Genomic DNA, 21,908 nt, shown 5'->3' on the forward strand with positions numbered 1-21,908 from the left:
TGAAGAGGCGATTCGTGCACCCAGGCAGGACCTGATCAACTAATCAGGTCGGGCCCACCAAAATCATGTCTGTCCAACGCATAACAGCGTCACATGTATATGCTTTATATAAGTCGTTGGGTTTTTTGCCCAGCGCTCCATCTTTTATACACGTGTAGCCCACGTGATGACCTGATTTTCATGCATGCAATGTTCATCGGATCCAACTCAGTCAACGGACCCGGTATCACATACATCTGAACAAAAGTTACTTCTTTTTCTCTCTCTCCTCGCACTACCATTTCTTTTGTACGTTATTCCTCTCCTTCTCTATTTGTTTCTCGACTCGCATGCATTTGTCCGTACTGGATGGCAATGGAATTTTGAATTATTTTCTTTGCAGCAGTTGCACACACATACGTCCTCCGTTTTGTTTTTTTAAAAGAAAAGAGCATGGACGGTGGAAAACGACTTTAATTTGGGGTAGATGGCACAACAACCTCTCACAGTACACGTGTCATCTCTTACCGAGATATATCAATCAGGACCATCCATATGATATTCTCTATTATGGATGGTAGATATTTCAAAATACATACCAATTGGATGATTCTAGCCAACTGATCGGTGGTCTTAGAATCACCGATGGGAAATGAAACTATTAGTGATATTGGAACAAAGCAATGGAGAGGATCGTCTGATAGGTGCTATAAAACAAATCCAGTCCACCTTAGGTCCAACTAGAACGATTGTGATGATCGGTAAATCACATGTGGACCGTCCACTTCAGTGGGTCTACCACACTTTGGTTCATACCCGTATAATTTCCCTTGCCTTTGACTGGACATGGGCAACGGTTGCTGAAGTCAGAGAAAGTATGCCGTGAGAGTTATGGTATTTTATTTGTATGGGCTATCCTCAATTCTCTCTTGAATGTGCTTTGATGGATATGAACGTTAGCCAGGTGGACAGCTAATGCATCGTGGTCCTTATTTTCAGTCTTAATTTAAACGTCGTCAACTTAATGTTAAGGCTGTTAAGTAGTACCTGGACCCATCATGAGTTTCAGATGGACCAAACGCGATTTAAATGGTCCTGGTCTCGTTTTTGCGGTCCATTAAGGTTCTGATCAAGTTTGGGTCCATGACAATGTATCTGTTTAAAAATTGGATATGATCTGGTTAGGTCTCAGCTATCCATATGGTATCTACGGTCCCGATTCAATCACCGGCTGGGCTGTAAGTGTATATTGATATGGGCCATCCCTTGCTGGTGAAATGGGGGCATGCATGCCGGTGGAGCACTTAGTATTTATTATATTTTTGTTAACTAAAAGCAACAGCTATCAGAGTGGCGTAGCGGAAGCGTGGTGGGCCCATAACCCACAGGTCCCAAGATCGAAACTTGGCTCTGATAAATAATGTGGTTTTTAATTTTTTCGATGAGCAGCACCGTTGATTCCATATCTTTCTACTCGTGTCCAAATTGTTCATCTAAAAGTACTTACTTTTTTTCTTTTTTTCTGATTTCAACCAATTGAGATGATCAGCACCGTTCATCTCTTTTCTTCGATTTCAACCAAATGACAGCTGATAAGCACCGTTCATCTCAAACGTCTATATTTTTGTACTCGTGTCCAAATTGATGGGACACCGTTCATCTCAAAGTTCTTCCAAATTTTTTCCCCCTTTTTTCTGATTGCAACCAATTAAGCTGATCAGCACCGTTCATCTCAACCGTCCATATTTTTGTACTCATGTCCAAATTGATGAGCTGATCAGCACCGTTCACTCAAAGTTCGATGATCATGTTGAATACGAGACTTTGTAGAGCTAGCTTTTGGGCTAGGAGCTGATCAACACCGTTCATGTCAAAGTTCGATGATCATGTTGAATATGGGAATTTGTAGATCTAGCTTTCGGGCTAGGCAGGTTGCTCTAGGCCTCGCCTGATTAACAACTTAGATGAGGCACATGCGTGCTTCGTGTTGACGTTCGCTTATACTTATTAGCAGAGAAGGTGGGTTCATATTCCTGCCTTTCGCAGACTCCCAACAGTTTCAACACGGAGCTGCGGGTTCGCGGGTTCGAGTACCCATTGTGGTGAAAACCTATTCTGGTGTGAGTGCGTGGCATGCGTGGGGTGTGAGTGTTTGTGTTAAAAAAAACGAAAAGAAAATCTAAAAAAGGTTCCATTACCCAATTTTATAAAAGTAGCAAATATAGAAGATCTCCGGCCCTCGTCAAACCAATCAAAAGCTCTTGAAGCGATCATCCTCCCGACGACATGTGATAAGAACACAGGCTACACATATGCAAAATGCCAAGAGAACGCGCATGATTCGGCATACTGCCAAGTCAGTGACATTCAGTGACACATGATCAAACTTAATTAGCCACGCACAGCCGAAGACCTCTAAGTAGTACACTAAGATTAGAGTTATATGGAAATAAAAACATGAGTACACACACTAACTCAACGGTTGGCTAGCTCATTCTCAAAATAAAAGTGTATTGAGCCAAGGCTGCTTACTAATCAAATCGTCCATCTCAAAAGCTATAAGGTTACATCCTAACTTAAGTTTATAAAAGCAAAAGAGAATGAGGAGCTCTGAGCCTTTGTTAATCTAATCAAACACACATCTGATTCAGCTTAACACTGCCTATAAAATCTTTTTGTCCCACATGGACATCTATCTTGGCTTAGCCTAGTTTACCATCTTCAATTCTATCTAAGTATCATGTTGTAAGAAGTTTAAATCAATCAACATAGCTTTAGTTAGTTTCTCCACTTCTATTTAGTGAATCATTACAAAAAGTCGAAATTAGTTTAATTTTATCCATGACCTTGTACTTGGAAACTCGAATCCTTAAGTTCTTATTTAGTGGTTCTCTGCTACAACCTATTGGTTAAACCACGACCGTCTTATAACCATCTAGGCTCAAACAACTGTCTCACGACCATTTAAGTCCAGAAGACTATCAACCATTCATGACTACTCGTACGATGAAAAACTATCGTTAATAAATTTATCTGTTTTATTTACTTTTCCATCGATTGTACTGTATCCATATTCAGTTTAATAAAATTAATATTTTTCCTTATATTTCTTATTTGCTTTCTAAACATTTATTTTGTTGACGAATGCAATAAAGTTACCACCATTGTGATAAATGTTATTGGTTTCAAGAAAAAAAGAATTCATCTGAAGAATTATCTCCCTCCACAAATGGCTTGATTTCTTGTTAATAGGTGGCCGAGTAGTTAAGTCAATCTTCACAGATCTGATCCTAATCCAAGTATTTCGATGTCTAATGTCACAAGGTGTTCAATTCAATTCGAGTCAAATATAACTTTGGCACACCCAGTACATACATACTCGTATGCACATAATAAAAATTGGGCTATTTATTATACGTGTAGCTACATGTTCGAGTTGAAGCCCAACAAGCTGAACAACTAGTTTTTAGGCTAAGGCAGGTTAGGTATAGGCTCTCCCTTGATTACAACTTGGATGTGACAAATGTGAGCATTGTGTGAAGTTCATGTTTGCACCTTGGCCCAACCATTATCCAATTATTCATATCCTTGATATGTTGTCTTAAAAATAAATGTCAAGTTTTGATTTAGTTATTAAGCATGCTTCAATCGAGTCAAAATAGAAAAGTAGTAAGATTTTTTTATTAGATTTATAATTTTAGTTGGATTAGAAATTTAGAGCCCTAGCCTTTATGAGCGCTTGACTAGTATGTTCACAAGATGTGGAAACTCTTTTTTTCTCTTTTCTCATGTCTTTTATCAAGTAATTTTAATCTTTTAGTATTTTTTTTCCATATTTTTTATTTCGTCTTTTTCTGTCTGCATCTCCATCAATGTTAAGACTCTCCTCTCCATAGCCTTCTTTGTGTGATTTTCTATATCATATTAGAGTCACATTGGTGAGTAAATCAAGGTAGAGATAGAACAATGATGCTTTGTTTTCACAAACATATGATCAACCTCACGCAAGTGAAAATGGTCATAAAAGGGAAGGAATTCACAAAATTTCACAAAAATCAACAATTGTGAAAACATCTATTGTTGCATTGTTTGTCATAGTAGTCAAATATCATGTTGCATTGCAATACTAGTTACATGTGAAAATGTATGGTTGGGTACAAATATTGAGAGGCTTAGAAAAAAAAAAAACACTATCACATTCACATTATGAGTGACAATATTAGTTCAATCTTACTAGTGTTAAATACCTTTACGAAGCATATGGATGTCTATTACTGTTACGCCTCAAAATTTGATTACAGAGTGTGCACCATCATACCCGAGTTTCGAGTCGTAACTCGTACATTGTGTACTTAACTTATTCCATTGTACAATTATTCAAGGAAAAGAGTAATATTCATTTTTACATTCTAACTACATTAATTCATAATCATTCACACAATGATTTAAGCACCAACATCCATCTATTCTCAAAATCTGACTTTTAGTCCATCGCAAAGTACCGCCCAAAAACCAACTTACAAGAACTAGTGATGGATTTTATTTGCTTTTGTGATAAATGATGGTCTGTCGTAAAATACTTTTGCCATAAAAAAAAAACTTAAGATTGATAAAATGAGATTTGCAATGGATTTGGTCTGTCACAATCTGCGACGAATTTAGTCACAATGTAAAATTTTGTTATTGTAACGGATCATGATTTATCGTAAAATCATTCCTGATCTCATTCTTTTTTGTTGTAGAATTTGATGAAAAATTATACTTTGTGTCATGATTGTGACAGATCATTTTTTTTAAAAAAACTGTAAAATCAACAAAGATTAGCGACGGACTGTATCCGTCGCCAAATTTTGTAATGAATCACCAAGCTAGGTGATGATTTAAAATTTTTGCGATGGATAAGTTCCATTGTATATTTGCTATGGACGTAAACCATTGCATATTAGTGATGGATCCCATCTATCGTTAAATTTTTTAACAACGGACCATGCTAGTGTCTGTGTCCGTCGTTAATTGCATTTTTTTGACCGATCTAGTCCGATGCAAATTCACAATTTTGGCATTGTGTTGTAATTGTCCTATCCATGGCTTTAAATTGTGTGACTAGGAAATAAAAGGCTTAATAAAAGATAGATCAAATCTTTGATTCATAAGATTTTGTAATGTACTTGTGGAATGTGTTTTCGAGTTGATTGATGAATGGGATATCAAAGTGACTTGATGCAACTAAGAGCACCGGAGCATTTCTTTAATTTAATTAGGTTTTTTAATTATTAAGATATCTTTGGTTGCGTTACATTATAAAAGTGGTTAGTTAAGAAAATTGTCTTAGTAGGATTAGTATAATAGGAACAGATTTAAAAAAGTATTTATCTAGTACATGCACAAATAAAAAAACTATTTCTCTGATGTATCTCTTATTTTATGAATAAAGTAGTTTATCTTTTTAGTTTTCGCTCTCTACATTTTCTTCTTTTGTCTTTTACTTTCTTCTCCAAGAATGTCAAAGACTTCACTGTCCACTCTCTTGTTTGTGCATTTTGTACATCGTGGCACATAATGAATTAGTAGATCTCTTGAAAAGCTTCCAAATTGAAAGTTTCTCATGTTGAGATCTGATCCTTAGATGGGCCACATGTGACATTCGTGTCCAGATGATCCCCCACACGCTATGGTCGTACAATATTCAATATTCAATAGGAGTCCAAAGTACGACATTCCTCTTTTTATAAGGTGTAGTCGGATGAATTTCTCTCCGTCGAAGCAAAGGCATGGAGATCATGTTGTATTTTAAATTATTTTAAGATAAGTTAGTGTTTCAAAACATTCTACGGATGTGTCTTTTCACTGAAAGGTTATATCCTTTCAATTTTTGTTTTAAAAAGTTGTGTCTTTTGAAGACTAAGGGTCGCACCACTTTGGTTTAAACCCAATAGTCACAACCCTTGTGAAAGGGTGTCTTCACAAAGTCTTTAAATAGACTTCTGATTTTAAGTTTTTAAATGGATTAGAAAATCAGGTTTCCTTTTAAAAAATGTGTTCAAGTATTTTCTAGTTCGGGTTAAGACTACAAGTGGTTCGAGCCCGTGTACAGTGAGTGCATCGCTAGGACCGGGTCATAGTCGTTGTATCCTAGAGGTCGATTGCTCTGGAAACCTGTTGCACTTGGGACGCTGTCCAAGGGGAGCAAATTCGATTTCAAGCCGAGTGACTCATGTCACGCCTCGACTTATACAAATTGATAAGTTTTTTTTTTTTTTTAACTTTCTTATTTTAATTTTATATAATTTAAATAGTTTTTCAAAATCCAATTTCCAACCGATCATTGTAAACTGGTTGAGAATTTGTCCATAGAAAGGATTCCATCTCCAGATAAATATATAAAAGTAGATACCTTGATTCATCTCCCCTCACCTCTCAATGGGTAAAACACTTTATAAATAGAAGGGTGAGAAAGAGCCGAAGACTAGTGGTTGTTCATCTTCTCCAAGCTTCAGTGACGAAGTCATTAGCTATGCAATTATAAGCTGAAATCTTCACGGTTGGATGCATGAGATTGATTGGACGCTGCACATCTCAATGTTTACAGAAACCTTTCTACAAGCATTGATCCAATGTCGATAAAAACAGAAAATAAATAAATAACAACAATGTTGTAAATAAGGATCAAATGTGGATGGAAAGGAACTTCCAACCTTAAATAATTTTGAGGGATCTGTGACCAAAGTGCACCATCTAATCAACGGTTTTAATGTAGAGCGGGTTGTGGAAAGTTTCATGGCCAAGATGGATCAGAAAAGGCCTGATCGACGACAGAAGTGATTCAGATTGTCTGACCTTAAATTAGGCATATCTCTCAATCCGGAATGAGTTATCGGATGTAAAATATATATGATTTTAGCGTAGAACGGGCTACTTTAGCCACCCAACCCAGCTCTGCCGGGTTGTGCAAGCCGGATTTGCAAAATAGGTCGTTTTCCTATCTTAATTCCGTTTTTACTATAAATAATAAGTTTTAGTTTGATTATAACTCTTCATCCATTATGTCACATAAAATTTACAAGTTGCGAATTCTAAGAGTTTTAGTTTTAGTTTGATTTTGAAACTTTTCCATTGCTTAGTATCCTTGTTTAAAGGATTATGAACTCGTTTATTTTATTCAGCAATATATTGAGTTTTATGGAATTTATTTTTTATTCTTTTATTCTTTTACTCATGAATTCGAGAAGCCTCTACAAAAGAGTACAGAGAAATTCCATGGATCCACGTCCTTCCCTGCGTCAATTTTGGATGGCTAAATCATGGCTACCCTTTGTTATGAATGAACTGTCAGGTCACTGTCGGAATTGGCCTCCTAAAATTGCCATAAAATCTCCAATTCACGTATTGTGACCCACCTGAATTTTTGATCAAGCTGATTTGCACACCTGATGAACGGGCTTGATGAATGATACACCTTATGGTGGCCCTAACACAAACCTATCTTTGGCATCCATAGTCATTGTTCCCTGTGGTGAGGCCCACCTTAGTTGTGGATTTGACTGAGTTTTGGCCGGGGCTGCAATCCAGGGGCGCACCTGATGGATGGAGGGGATTTCACATACACGCCGTGGTGGCTCCGAGAACCTGGGAGCGGATTAGTTGTTACCTGGATTACACGTTAGTGGGTGTTTCCCTGACCGTTGGGTCACCTTGATTAGTCTGTTGTATATCCACACCGTCCACCAGTTTTTTCATCTGGTTTTAGGTAATGGTACTAAATCTGAAGTAGATCAAAATCTCATATGGACAACACAGTAAGGATTGAATGGTCGCCCTTGAAAACTTCTCCGAGGCCACAAAAGTTTTGTATAAAGCTGATATATATATATATATATATATATATATATATATATATATATATATATATATATATATATATATATATATATGGGAAAAGGTACTATGCGCTCGACCTCTAGGCCCCACCGTGATGCGTTTCAAACATCTACCCCATCAGTCAGTTGAACCATTCCATCGTGGGCCTAGGTCTCAAAAATCAAGTCAATCCATGACTTGTGTGGACCACACCACATAGAGAAGTGGGGAGGGGCCGTGCACCATTAAAACATTCATAATCATTTTTTGGGCCCACCAAGATGTGGTTTGCAAATCCAGCCCATCCATTATGTGTGTCCCACTTGGATGAGGGTTCAGACCAAGTTTCAGAGAATTCAAAACTCATGGGGGCCCCACCAAATGCTTTTATATGTTTTAACTGTGTCTTCACATGATTTTAGATGGTATGGCCCACCTGAGTTCCATATACGTCTGATTTTTGGGATATCCTATAATCTAGAGGGGACCCATCAAATGCACGGTGTTGATCGTTGACAAGCATCACGGTGGGGCCCACACAGCTCGACCTCACCGGAGCTTCTAGTGAGGTCGAGCGCATAATACCTTTTCCCATATATATATATTCCTTCATCCAGATTCGTGTGATAACATTACGGTGGGCCTAGGAAGGTTTCAACCGTGGGTGCCATTATTCCCACTTTTTCATGTGGTATTGTACACTTGAGTTTTGTGTCTGATTCATTTTTTAAATCATGACCTAAAATGATAAGTTAAAATGGATGGACGGCGTGGATATACAACACATACATAAATGTGGGCCCCACGGTCAGGGAAATACCCACCAACATGTTGCCCGGATAACACCTCCGCTCCCCGAGAACTTATGATCATCTGAACCAGAAATTATATGGAATCATACGTTGGTTGACTGTTAGCTATCATTTTCTTGGATTAGACTATCCTAACCGTATAATAAATGGGCCGTTTTCTCACTTAATATAAGCCATTGCTGGTTTTTGTCTTTCCGTAGTCCTTGTATACCCCAATTAAAGGACTAGTGCTGTCCAAACATTGTGTTTTTTGGACCATGGGCCAAACATTTTTGGAAGCACGAAATGGACGGTTCCGATCTGATCCCTATCTGCCACGTATTCAGAACGACATGGAGGCACGGCATCTGCTATCCGTGGAAGATTCCCGTTCCTAAAAAGGGCTTTCTGTCTTATAGACCCAACGTACTGCCCACCTTTTTTTATTGGACTCAAAAAAAATTTAAGCACGAAATTAGACCTTATTCGTACGTACTATTTCAGAAATACGAAAACACCCCTGATTTTAATAACTTTCTACTCACTTTTGCAAAAAAAAACAGGGGCAATTTCGCCCTAAAGTCCAACTTCGTAACGTAAGGTTTTGGGAAGTCGCCAAATCACTCTGGGTAAAAGGCAGCGTCTAAAGCCACAATTATTTAATTTATTTCCCCAAGATACACAGAAAAAACTCGAGTACCTCGCGTTTGGTACGTACCGGACTTACTTTTACTTACGTGGGAGGAACGACTTAACGTGCGCGAAATCAACGCCGTTCATCTCGTACTCCAACCCCTTTTGGTTCTTGAGTAAAAATCAGGATGATTTAACACTCAGTTGGGTCACCCCAAAAAATTCATAACTAAAACCTATAAATTCACTTCTTATGGCCCACCTGAGTTTTAGAATATCTTAATTTTTGGATAATACTTTCATCCTGACGAGGCACGTCAGATGAATGGATTCGATGACATATTAATAAAACAACGACGCCTACACAAAACTAATGGCAGGCGTTCCATCTCAAACGTTTCCTCCGCTGTAGACTATATGAGTTTTGGATGATCATAATTTTAGTTTTAATGGTTAAAATTTCGAATGCGTACCCGATGGACGGTGTGGATCTCATGAAAGTTACTCCCACATGGCTCTATGTTTGCGAAAGTAAAGCGGTGGGTACCTAGCGCGAGTTACCCTAACGAGGCTCCAAAAGAACCTCTCGCTTATATTCATTTCGGGCGAAAATCGCGTGAAGCGCCTCGCCCATTGGGCACACGTGTCGCAATATATCGAACGAGATCTCGCCTTTTTAAGCGCCGATTACTAGTAATAAGAGGGCGAGCGAAGAAACGAAACCCTAGAGAGCGAAATATCGCGATACGTTTCGTCCCGTTTGGGGAAAAAATGGGTGTATGAATGGCGATAAATCGGAATCGATCGCGCGTCGAGAAAACCGTCTCGAATCCTACTTCGACTGCCTTCAAAATCCGTTCAACTCGTTTTCAGGTTGGCATTTATCTATCTTCCTTTCCTTTTGACCTCTTTCTTTCGTTATTTTTTCTTTTTAAGAATTCTCTGAAAATGAAATCAAAGCGATTTTGAAATCGATTATTTAGAAAATGAATTCAAAGTACGACCGAGTATGGAAAACCGAAGAAGAAGAAGAAGAAGAAGAAGAGCTGGAATCCAAACACAAACAGTGCGTTTGGTACAGCCAAACGCACTTTACCCAATTTGCGAACGATCTATTTCACTGTGGCCACTTTGAGAACTCGTTGCCTAGAGCCGACTGGAGCCTGTATGCTAACTTGCCATAACCCCATCTTAACATCCGTACCATGAAAACGGTGGGTCCCATTATTAAGGTTGCCGGACCGGAAAATCAGGCTGGTGGGCCACATCTGTATGTTGATCGGCTTCTGCTGATTCCGACGTTTGTGGTCCACCAGATAGGCCAAGCTGCCTGATTTTTGTGCCAGATACTATTCGTCGTGGGGTCTGCTGCTTGTATGGTCCGGATGCCCCACACGAGTGGCATGGTGGTGGGAGATTGTGGGGCTGCCTGATTGGTTAGCATACGGCTGGCTGTAGGCTATCAGTGCCGACCACTTCCTGAGATCAGCTAAGTCGCGGTCGTATGTCCCAACATCACACGTGTATGAGATCCTTGTCGTCCATCCGTGTTTTGAGCCTTGGTCCAAAATTAGGCCGCACAATTCATGGTGGGGCACGTGTACTTACGAAAATTCATCAACGATCAATATTTAAAGTACGTGTGTGGATGACCTAATTTTGGGCTCATACACAGTTGACCTTCGGGCCTTGAACACGTGTGCATGTGAATATGATCCTAATCCCACCCGTGCAAGCAGTCTTTGCATCCGTAGTCAAACAGTTCTGGGGATCTGGGGCACATGCAGGGCGTTGAAACTCGTCTAGAGGTGGGGCCTACATTAGATTTTCCACGGGCTACAAATTGTAGGACGGGGATTGTGTAATAATTCACAATGCTATAGCCTGGTGAATGAACTCTGTGGCGCCCACCATGAATCTATGTTTTATCGACACCGTCCATCTATTTTTCCAGCTCATTTAGGTGATGATCTCAAAATTGAAGAATTCAGAAAGCCCAAGTGAACCATACCATAAGAAACAGTGGGAATTGAATGCCTGTGTTACCTTATTCATCCATGTCTGTGTGACCTTATGAACAGGTTGGATAGCAAATAAACATAACTGTGTGGGCCATAGGAAGGTCTCAACGCTGGACGTTGTTATACCCACTGTTTTCTGTGGTGTGGTCCACTTGAGCTTTGGATATACTTCAATTTTAGGCTCATGCCTTAAAATGAGCTGGAAAAATGGATGGGTGGCTGGATAATGACATATAAATCACATTAGGCCTGCAGAGTTTACTCACCTTGCTATAGTGTAGTGAGTTACAACACAATCTGCGTCTCAATTTGTGCTGGTCAGGTTTTTCAAACCATTCATCGAATACTGACCATTGAGTATGGAAAGTTGGCCATTTCAAATTTTCATTGTCCATATGAGACTGGATGTCATGTAATAGTTGGGCTGGAGGTCAGTACTGGGTGGCTGTGTTGGCATGTGAGTAGCGTCAATCGGCGCCTCTTTCATTAGGGCTGCAACTTGGGTTTGGGTCAACCTGAAGTACCCGATTGACCTGACCCGAGTTCAGGTTGATTGGGTTGTCAAGGATGTCGGGTTGGGTTCGGGTTGGAAAATGCCAACCCAATTTGAACTCAGGTCATGTTCGGGTTGAGTAATTTTCCGCCAGTTGGAAATGGTCACATGTATTTGGGTCGGGTCAGGTTGGGTTGGGTCGCACCAAGTGGTTAAGTACTTCGGGTTTGGCACCTTGGGTTGGAATTCTGGTCAGGTCAGGTTGTGGGTTGGGTCTTCTTGAGATCGGGTTGACCCTCAACCCAATGCAACCTGCCAGAATTGCACCCCTATCTTCCATAGCCGATTCCAAGAGCCTGGATAAAATAGGAAGATGGATGTCTGTTGGGCAGCCAATCATAAAACTTTTCCAATTTACCACTTACAAACCAACACCATATTTTGCTTGAAGAAAGGCTAAGATGATGATGATGACAACAGGATCTCGCAACACAGCACACTTTTGGTGCATGGCCATCCAGGTTGGGTTGTATCCAATCAATTGTCTTCTTGTCTACTTGGACAAACTGAAACCCAAGCATGTCTACCAACTTTGGCCCTAACGTTTTGCAATATCTCAAATAGATAAACATTGTTTTACAGCATCCATATGTCGTGAATTCATTCATGATATGTTAGTGTTGAATGATGAATTATAAGATGGGTAGACCGAGGCCTTTGCGCAATATAGGCAAGTTTTCAATTCCATCAAGATAGGCCCATGTTTTGGTAATCTGGACCATCGGTTTGTTGCATCCAACATAGGATGCACCATTCCCTAAGAGTCTCCCAAACTGTAAGATCCTAGCCACTTTTTTTCAGTTGAACACAGACCATTGCTAAATTCTCTTCTTAAACTGTCTATTTGTAGGCCAGAAATCAAGATGTTATGGTTGTCCCAGAAGAGATTTCAGGCATGGTCCATCCAGGGCGAGTGCAACAGACTGGTAGTCTAGATTACTGAACATGGATCCTACTTGTTAGAACTGAAAGCCCATGTATTTTGTGCTGCAAACCTTAAGGTTATGGAGCTATAATTCCTCCTATAGAATTACGAGTCTTTAGTCTCTCTGCCTTCCATTATTGGAATACTTTAGAAGCTCTGCATGTAGACAGGAGGATGCCATCTAGAACATTGCAATTCTCTAGTCCTCCTTATGAATGATGAATTGCAAGCTTTCTAATCCAGGGCAGTCATTATACTTGGTGAGATTTCCAGCTGAGTTTTTTTTTTTTTTTGAAAGATGATATTTATTAGGTAAAGGCCAAAAGAAAACAGAAACAGACAAAGGACAAACAGAAAAAAAACAGCAAAAAACCTATGGAAACTAACAAAAACAAAAACAAAACAAAAAAACTAAGGAAGCTAACACAAGCCTAACGTACAAAGAGTACACCAACATTCAACCCTGTGGCTGAAACCCAAGAAACAACATTAAGGCGCCCAGTCCCTTAAAAGTTGAACAACTTTGCTTAGGACCCCCGCCACCATGGATTTTTTTACTCCGGAAGCAGTGATCATTCCTCTCTCTAAAGGGACCACAATGAAGGCAACAAAGCAAGTCTCCATCCCTTCCTCCTGAGAGAGCCTCCATCAGAAGCATGCCAAATCATGAAAAAGTCTTCAATGGAGTGAGGGATAACCCAGTTGACCAACACCATACTCAGAACCCCTGCCCAAACTCCAGTCGAAAAAGAACAATGCAGGAACAGGTGATCTACCGACTCTGCTTGATTGTAGCAGAGGAGGCAGATGTTGGGCAAGACAATGACATGTATGACGTGGTCCGTCTCATTCTCAAATTATGAAGTGTGTATCCATTAAATTTCTAGCTAATATAATGTGCTGAGTACTAAGTTACTTTCCCGTGCCCATAATATGATGTGTCAGTTGAATTTGAGTACCTGGGCACATTCTCTTATTTCCATTAGAAATTTGTTTGTGTTGCAGTCACATTGTTATAATCAACTTTTGTAGTGAATGGTAATGCTTGTGCAGTAATCAGTAGAAAGTATACATAGTCAAGGCAGTGTTAGTTTCCAGGAGTGGCCTCAAGATTAATTGGCCTGGATGTGTTGGACAGAAATTAAGATGGCCGAGAAGAATTCTTGGGAGATGGAATCTCGTGTCCAGTTGGCAGCAGTCTTAGTGAAGGAATCCGATTCCTTATTGGCAGAAGTCAACAGGACTCGGTTTTGGACAGATTTGTCTAGATCGCACTACCATGGTCAATTTCTTTCTTTCCCTTCTTCTTCTTCTTCTACTTCTTCTTTTTGGATCAAATCTTTCCAGGCTTTGGGATGAGAGGGCTAGGGATTGCGATTAGATGACCGGGGGCTATGTGGCGTGGAATTTTAACCTCCGACGAAATCATGATGAAGAGGAGTTAAGATCAAATGGGAGGCTCCTACCTATGATTGATAAGGTCTTCATTGACTCCAATGACAAATGGGAAGTTTACCGTGATCCTTTTTTTTCTAGATCATTTGCTTAATCGATTGGTTTACCACTTATATCAAAATGTTTGGAGAGTCCCCATTCTTCTACTGAGAGTTGGAGCTTTTGCTTCAGTTGCCACAATAAATAAAATCCTCGCTATTGAGAATCTTCAAAAGCAAAAGGTAGCCGTCCTCAATATGGGCATATTGTGTCTTAATGATGAGGAGATGGTTGAATATCTGCTGCTCTATAACAATATTGCTACTTCCATTGGGTTCTTTGAGTTTTTCAGGGGTGTATTGGACTTTAAATGGGTCCCTTAAGGGAAGTGGTTGGGGGATGGACATTCGATCCATTCCTGGCTGGAATGAATATGTTATGGAGAATAATCTTGTTTGCTATCATGTGGGGTTCATGGAAAGAAACAAATGATAATATCGTCGATAATAAGCAAGCATCAGTAGGAGTAGACAGAGGATAGCCTCTATGGTTTTTGGGTGGGCTATCTCTAGTGTAAAAGGGACATCTTTCTCTGAAGTGGCCAAGGGATGACAGGGTTGGTATATCTGATGGGCTTTGGATGAGGCTATATGGACATCTTGGGTCTCCAACTTCATTAAATTGGATTTCGGTAGATCCTCTATGGGTAGTCCAACTCTTTCGAAGGTCGGTGGCATGCTCAAACATGATAGAAGGGAGGTGTGGTGGCGTATCTTGTGGCCTCAAGGTAAGGTCTTGGCGTTATACCCTCTTCCTCTATTTTAAGGAAGCCTATTTTGACGGGGATGCTAGGAATGTATTCGGGTGAGTGTGGGATGATCTGACAAGGCTGTGGAGTGTACAAGGGAGGTTAGATCTTTAGTAGCCCATCTAGGAGCTGTGTGCTCTTTAGTTGAAAGGGAAGCAAACAAGGAGGCTGATGAGCTCCCTTGAGAGGGAGTGAGAAGAGAGTCACTTGCTATCAGTCCCCTGGTTGCTTGAGTAATGCTATGGCAATTCGCCAAGCAATTTGCCGTATTACAACAACGCGTGCTCTCATCCCAGCTTGGGCAACAGAAATCTCCATGAGGCCTACCATGACGTATATGTGACGTCTAATCTGTGTGTCACTTGAGCCGGCCCATCCAAAACTCAAGTGGACCACACCATAGGTCCGCCATTGAAATCTACCTTGTGATGTTTATATGGCATCCAAACCCTTCATAAGGTGCGCACATGGAGGATGAATTGGAAAAATCAAATATTTGCTTTATTCAAGACTTTTGTGGGTCCTACGAAGATTTCAATGGGGCGTGTCCTAACTTGTTGTTCCCAATGATGTGGCCCGATGGAGTTCTGGATGGGCCTGGTTTCTGGGATCAAACCTTACAATGATCTATCGCAAATGATGAATGGAGTGGATTTCACTGTGAGTCGATATATTAATGTTGCACCTGCTACCTCCATACAATTAAATGCAGAGCAAAGGATGTGTTGGTATATGAAGGCGAATCAATGTAGCATCACTCTAGTCGCTTTGTAATTTCTTCTCTTTATTTTTACTTCTCCAAAAAGCGTATGGTTGTGTTTTATTTTGATGCTTCTGATACTATCTGTAATTATTATTTTTAAGTAGTAGTAAGGTGTAGTTTGAGCTGGATTCTCTGCATTGTCGTGCTGACATTTTGCTCAAAAGTCAATAGAAGGCAGCTGACTTCTATGGGAATGTTCTCTAGCTTATTTTCATGGATGTTGCAGCTATTAGATGCTCATAATTCTCTCTTTGATATCTATTTTCACATGATGAGATTGGGATGCCACTTGCATGAAGAGGACTTTTATTTTGTGTATTTCTCAGGTTTGGCTTCTTTTTTCCTTTTTCTTTTTTACTGGAAGACATATGTTTTTTAATATAAGGGAGGGGTGCAAGTTTGGGCATATTTTTTTTGTTGCTCAATGACTGATCTGTGAACACTTCTATTCTCTTTTTGGGCCAGGTGAATAATGAATTTCCGCACATACTTCCTGGAATTTGTTTTTGGTTTTCCATTGAGTTCAATACGGGTCATTCTGTGTATACATTTCTGGTGATTGGGACTTGATAATAACACTTCAGAAAATAGCAGCCACTTCTTTCATTTTCCTAGCACAGGGCTTCTAGTGGCAACCTCTGCATCAATTTAGGTGGCAATTGGATATATTGCCTGCTTGTAGTCGGTGGGGCTTCCTGAATGTACTTAATAAGCTTTGTGTTTAAGGCAGTATAGATACAGAAACTGCATTAAGGGCCTGTTTGGATGCACACTCAAAAGGGACTTTTGACACTGAAATGCCATTTTGAGCCAAACCCCAGTTTGGCATCTCCATTTGGACACAATCTCACAAACCCCATCTGATACCTCACTCATAGAAATCCGTGCTGAAAAGTCCACTTGCCAAAAGTATTCGGACTGGTTTTCAGCGAGTAAAAGAAAAAGTCGACCAGCAAAAGGGGTTTGCAAGAAATCCCTTGCACAGAAGTTGTGTCAAGTTGGCTAGCATTTTCCTGTCTTTTCTCCCAAAAGTGAGTTAAGAATAGGTAGGTCTGTTCCAATCTCAACCAAAAGTTGATGGTAGCACCTCCTGTCGACCTTGTGAAGCTTGGAACACCCAAATGTATTCACATCTTATTGATATTCATTTATCGTTTGTTTCTGTCTTCACGTTACAATTACTTCGTTTCTGGCTAGAGGTGCGAGGATGCTCAATTTTCTATGTAAATGGAAGAGTAGTTTGTACATAATATTCCGTGGCAATTCTATGTACTAATTAATAGACGGACTGGAAGGAAATCATTATGAGAATATTACCTGCAACTCCTTTTCATTTCGCTTCAATCCTTGAATTATGTAAATTGCCATGAAACTTTGTATCGGCCAATTTTCTTAATGAAATATATGATGAATGTACATTTTCGTTGAATAGGATCTAAAAGTTCTAATAAATCATCTTTTTTTTGGAATTCAAGTTGTAGATTGTAACATTTTAACAGCAGCGGTTTGTTTAAGACCTCTCTTTATCCTCGGAACGCCATTATACTATTCACCACATTTTATGGTCGATATACTTAGCTTGTTGCAGTTCTTCACACAGTAATTGCAGTTCTTCACACAGTAATCATTTTCCAATGTCCATGCAGGCTACATATTGGAAGAAGATATAGTTCAACAATCTTCATCAGTAAGCTTCTCAAACATACTGCTTTGTATTATGTAAAACGCAGTTTCATATGCAAATGAAGCATGAATTGAGTGTGCATTCATAAATCAGATCAGGCAAAACAAATGTCTTTGACAACTGAGTTGCAGTTTGCATTTCATATTTGAAATTTAAGGTAGCTTCCACTTGGAAGGCAAAACAAGAATGTCAAAATAAAAATAAAAAATACCTTCTTCGTTAGCATTATCGAAAATAGGCATTTGGTGACACATTGCTGTTTTGGTATGGAAAGCCATAGTTGTAAAACTCACTGACTCGACTTGAAACTTGGCAAGATTTTGAGTTGAGTTATCAAGAAATTCGTTTTTGCGACTAGGCCCTGACCCAGCAGACTTGTCGGGTTGATTCGCTAACTCGGTTGACTGAACATGACTCAGGTGACTCAGGCCGAGTCACTCAATTTGTTAAGGCACTGCTTAACTAAAATAAAAAGAGTAGAGGTAGGAGTCAAACCCACGGCCCCAATCAATTTGTCAAGGCACTGTGCATTTAATATGCTTCTTTTTGGATGGGTTAATGAAGGAAATTTAATCGAAAAGACCAAGTTCCTTTGAAACTCTACATATGGTTTAAATCTTCTAATGTATATTTTTTATTTTTCGCAGTGGTTCGTGAGAAAGACATATGCTGGGAATACGCTGAAAAACTAGATGGAAACAAGGTGAAATGTAAATTTTGCCTTAGAATTTTGAATGGGGGCATTAGCAGATTGAAGCATCATTTATCTCGAGTGCCCAGTAAAGGTGTTCATCCATGTAGCAGAGTAAGAGACGATGTTAGTGATAGAGTCAGAGCTATAATAACATTGAAGGAGGAGGAGAAGGAAGTTTCTAGCACTAAAAAGCAACAATCAGCTGAAGGTAAGGCTTCTCGAAATACGCCCGCTTCTAAAGCTCTTGTGTCCATGGACATGATGCCTCCACTAGCAAAAATCTTTCCTTCCAGTCCAACGGTCGTGCCCCCGTCCTCAACTGATTGGGAAAACGCAGAGAGAAGCATTGCTCTTTTCTTTTTTGAAAATAAGTTGGATTTCAGTATTGCACGATCTTCTTCCTATCAGCAAATGGTGGAAGCAGTTGCGAAGTGTGGCTATGGGTTCCGGGGTCCATCATTGGAGGCTTTGAGGACAACATGGCTGCAAAGGATTAAATCTGAGGTCAGTCAACAATCCAAAGAAATAGAGAAAGAATTGGCAACAACAGGCTGTACAATCATTGCAGATACGTGGACAGATAATAAAAGGGCTGTGATAAACTTCTTAGTTTCATCGCCTGGGGGAACCTTTTTCCACAAATCTGTCGACGCATCCACGTATTTCAAGAACACAAAATGTATGTCTGATTTATTCGATTCAGTTATTCAAGATGTCGGGCCGGAAAATGTTGTTCAAGTGATCATGGATAATGCTTTGAACTATGCCGGCGTGGGAAATCACATCATGCAGAACTATGGCACGATCTTCTGGTCACCTTGTGCATCCCATTGCTTGAATTTAATCTTGGAAGAAATTTCCAAGATCGACTGGGTGCACAGATGCATCTCACAGGCGCAATCCATTTCCAAGTTCATTTACAACCATACGTGGGTGCTTGATCTGATGAGGAAATTCACAGGTGGGCAAGAACTTGTCCGCACTAGTATTACGAGGTCTGCCTCAACTTTCCTCACCTTACAGTCGATGTTGAAGCAACGGCCAAGGTTGAGGCATATGTTCAATAGTCCGGAGTATTCATCTTCTCAATATGCCAACAAGACTCAAAGCATTGGTTGTGTTGACATTCTCGATGATAATGATTTTTGGAGGGTGGTTGAGGAAATAGTAGCAGTTTCAGAGCCGATATTGAAAGTATTGAGAGATGTTGCTGGCGGGAAACCAGCTGTGGGATCGATCTATGATTCAATGACCAGGGCCAAGGAATCTATTAGGACATATTACATAATGGATGAAAATAAATGCAAGCTGTTTTTGGACATAGTGGATAGAAGGTGGCAGAAGCAGCTCCATTCGCCTCTCCATTCCGCAGCGGCATTTTTAAACCCAAGCATCCAATACAATCCGGAGGTTAAGTTTCTCGGACATATAAAGGAAGAGTTCCTTGCTGTTCTGGAGAAGCTACTGCCGACGCCTGAATTACGACGTGATATCACCGGACAGATTTTCGCATTTAAGAAGGCGCAGGGGATGTTTGGTTGTAGCCTAGCTAGGGAGTCGATCAACACGACCCCACCAGGTATGCGCATGCTTCAGGCGAATGCTAAGGAGATTCATGAAATGGCAATTGAGGGTCTTCATTGCAGTACAACTGTACAAGTGCCATTGTGGTACGCGTTTGAGATTCAGGCTATTCACTATGTGGGACTCACCTTGAATATTCCTGGCATAAAGATCAAATCATGATCCACTCTTTAGACAGGCCATGTGTATATGAGAGGAATGGATGGTTGGGAGAAGGAAAACTCCAGTCCAGATTTGTTCCCTTGTGGCCAACTATGAATGGACTAGGCATGTTCATGGTGAATCTACCTAACGAATGGCCTGGGATCTTGCACATGCATTCCATGTTAGCATGTTTATATGAAGAAAATCCCCCAATGAAGAAAATCCCCCATCATCTCTGCAAGAATCTCCTTAGCATTTTCTATACCTTTTCTTTCAACTCTACGTGTTGGATTTTGTGTGTGTGTGTGTGTTTGTTATATTTCTGGGCTTCTTAAGCAACTGAAATTTACACATGCAGCGTTATGGTGGGATCAATATGGCGACTTGGCGCCTGGGTTGCAACGGATCGCAGTTAGGATACTTAGTCAGGTTTGCAGCTCTTCTACTTATGAGAGAAACTGGAGCACGTTTCAGCAGATTTATTCTGAAAAGCGGAATAGGCTGGAAAAGGAGACCTCAAATGATCTTCTGTTTATAAATTACAATCTCAAAGTAGCAGCCCGAGCAAAAGGGAAGCCTGGAGACGCCGATCCCATTATAGTCGATGACATAGATATGACTTCTGATTGGGTGGAAGAGACGGAAAACCCAAGCCCAACCCAATGGCTTGATCGGTTTGGTTCTGCTTTGGACGGTGGTGATTTGAACACTAGACAATTTAGCGGCGCGATCTTTACTTCAAACGATCACATATTTGGTTTGTGATTGGTTGCTATTGGTATTGGGAAAACGAGTCCAAAACAACTGGTTGTGTGACTTGCACCACAGGCTTACAATACAACTAGTTGCTTTGAACATGAGAGACAACTCAATCATCGGTCTGGAATGTACATTCACTACATACAACTACTGGCAGGTCACGATGCAAAGATCACACTGGTTGAGTGATCTCGACCCCTTGAATGTTGGTCATTTTGTTATGGCCGTCCATTTTACAGGGTCATATACTGGATGGTTGACATCATCTATTGAAAACGTTTCTTTAGAATGATGAGCAATCAAAGGTAAGGGGGGTTTTGAATAAATGTTTCAGGCTGATGATTTGACCCATTTGCATCCGTTCAATCTTGACCATCTGTTTTTCTCATCTTACTGATCAGCTGGTTAGGATCGTCCAGCTAGGGTGGTTCTTCAATTGTACAGTTCAGATTGGTGAATAATTTACTGCGTGCCCTAAAGCAACTACTTACATTGTAAGCCTATGATACAACTAGTTGTATCAGATCCTTTTCCCTTTGTATAATCATATTTAAAGTGTAGTTTATTTTGAATGTTTGTCCTATAAGTTGTTTATGTAACTAGTTTCACATTTGTAGCAGTTTAGATGTATAAATATTATTACTACCCTTTTTGTGGAAAAGAATACCATCCTGCATCAAGAACATTAACTCGTCTGGTCTGGTCGTTCGTTGATGGCTCCTCTCAAGGCAATCCTGGACTAACTAGGATTCACGGGGTGATTATTGTGTAGTTCTATGAGTTGCTGACTCGACCCAAAACTTGGCCGAGTCAACTCGATTCAACAATATTTTGAGCTGAGTCTTTGGGAAACTCGGCCACGAGCTTGGCTTTGTTTAATCTTGTATTGGTTTGGAAACTCAGCCAACTTGATATGACTTGGTGTGACTTGAACGGAGTCAGTCACTAACACATGGGCCTTTTGTAATAAAAATAAATATGCAGGGACAATAATCGAAGCTGCCTCAATGCAGACCTATTACCATCATTACATGGTCAGAAGCTATGTTTTTTTAAAAAAATAAAAAATGAATTTATATATCATTGCTTATATAAGTCAACAATAATACTGAGTCAGGTCAATTTAAGATTCGTTTGACTTCTTGAGTCAACTTGACCTGACTGGACATTGAGTCGAGCCTAGTTCTCGGGTTTTAGAAATATGGATTAGAGATGATAAAGGTATGATTTCTGTGACTTCTTTCAAGGCCTGTCAATGTATATCAAGGGACTTTAACAG

At 40.0% G+C, this 21,908-nt stretch overlaps 1 protein-coding gene across 6 annotated transcripts; it reads left to right on the forward strand.

The window, feature by feature from the left end:
* Positions 1-9,911: 9,911 nt before the first annotated feature.
* LOC131245081 (uncharacterized) lies at positions 9,912-21,314 on the forward strand. 6 transcript variants are annotated; one of them, XM_058244290.1, is made up of 5 exons: positions 9,980-10,133; positions 12,685-12,835; positions 17,411-17,451; positions 18,096-19,721; positions 20,229-21,314. In XM_058244290.1, exons 2-5 carry the CDS (start codon positions 12,810-12,812, stop codon positions 20,633-20,635), a joined length of 2,100 nt encoding a protein of 699 aa, XP_058100273.1. In that variant the 5' UTR covers positions 9,980-10,133; positions 12,685-12,809; the 3' UTR covers positions 20,636-21,314. The 6 variants fall into 6 exon arrangements, 5 of the variants coding, with proteins under 5 accessions (XP_058100272.1, XP_058100274.1, XP_058100273.1 ...); XM_058244292.1 differs by lacking the exon at positions 12,685-12,835 and adding an exon at positions 12,226-12,295 and having other exon boundaries at positions 10,102-10,133; XR_009170772.1 differs by lacking the exons at positions 12,685-12,835; positions 17,411-17,451 and having other exon boundaries at positions 9,912-10,133; positions 20,229-20,934; positions 21,031-21,314.
* Positions 21,315-21,908: the final 594 nt, after the last annotated feature.

The sequence above is a fragment of the Magnolia sinica genome, chromosome 5 (genome assembly GCF_029962835.1).
Source record: "Magnolia sinica isolate HGM2019 chromosome 5, MsV1, whole genome shotgun sequence".
NCBI lineage: Eukaryota > Viridiplantae > Streptophyta > Magnoliopsida > Magnoliales > Magnoliaceae > Magnolia > Magnolia sinica.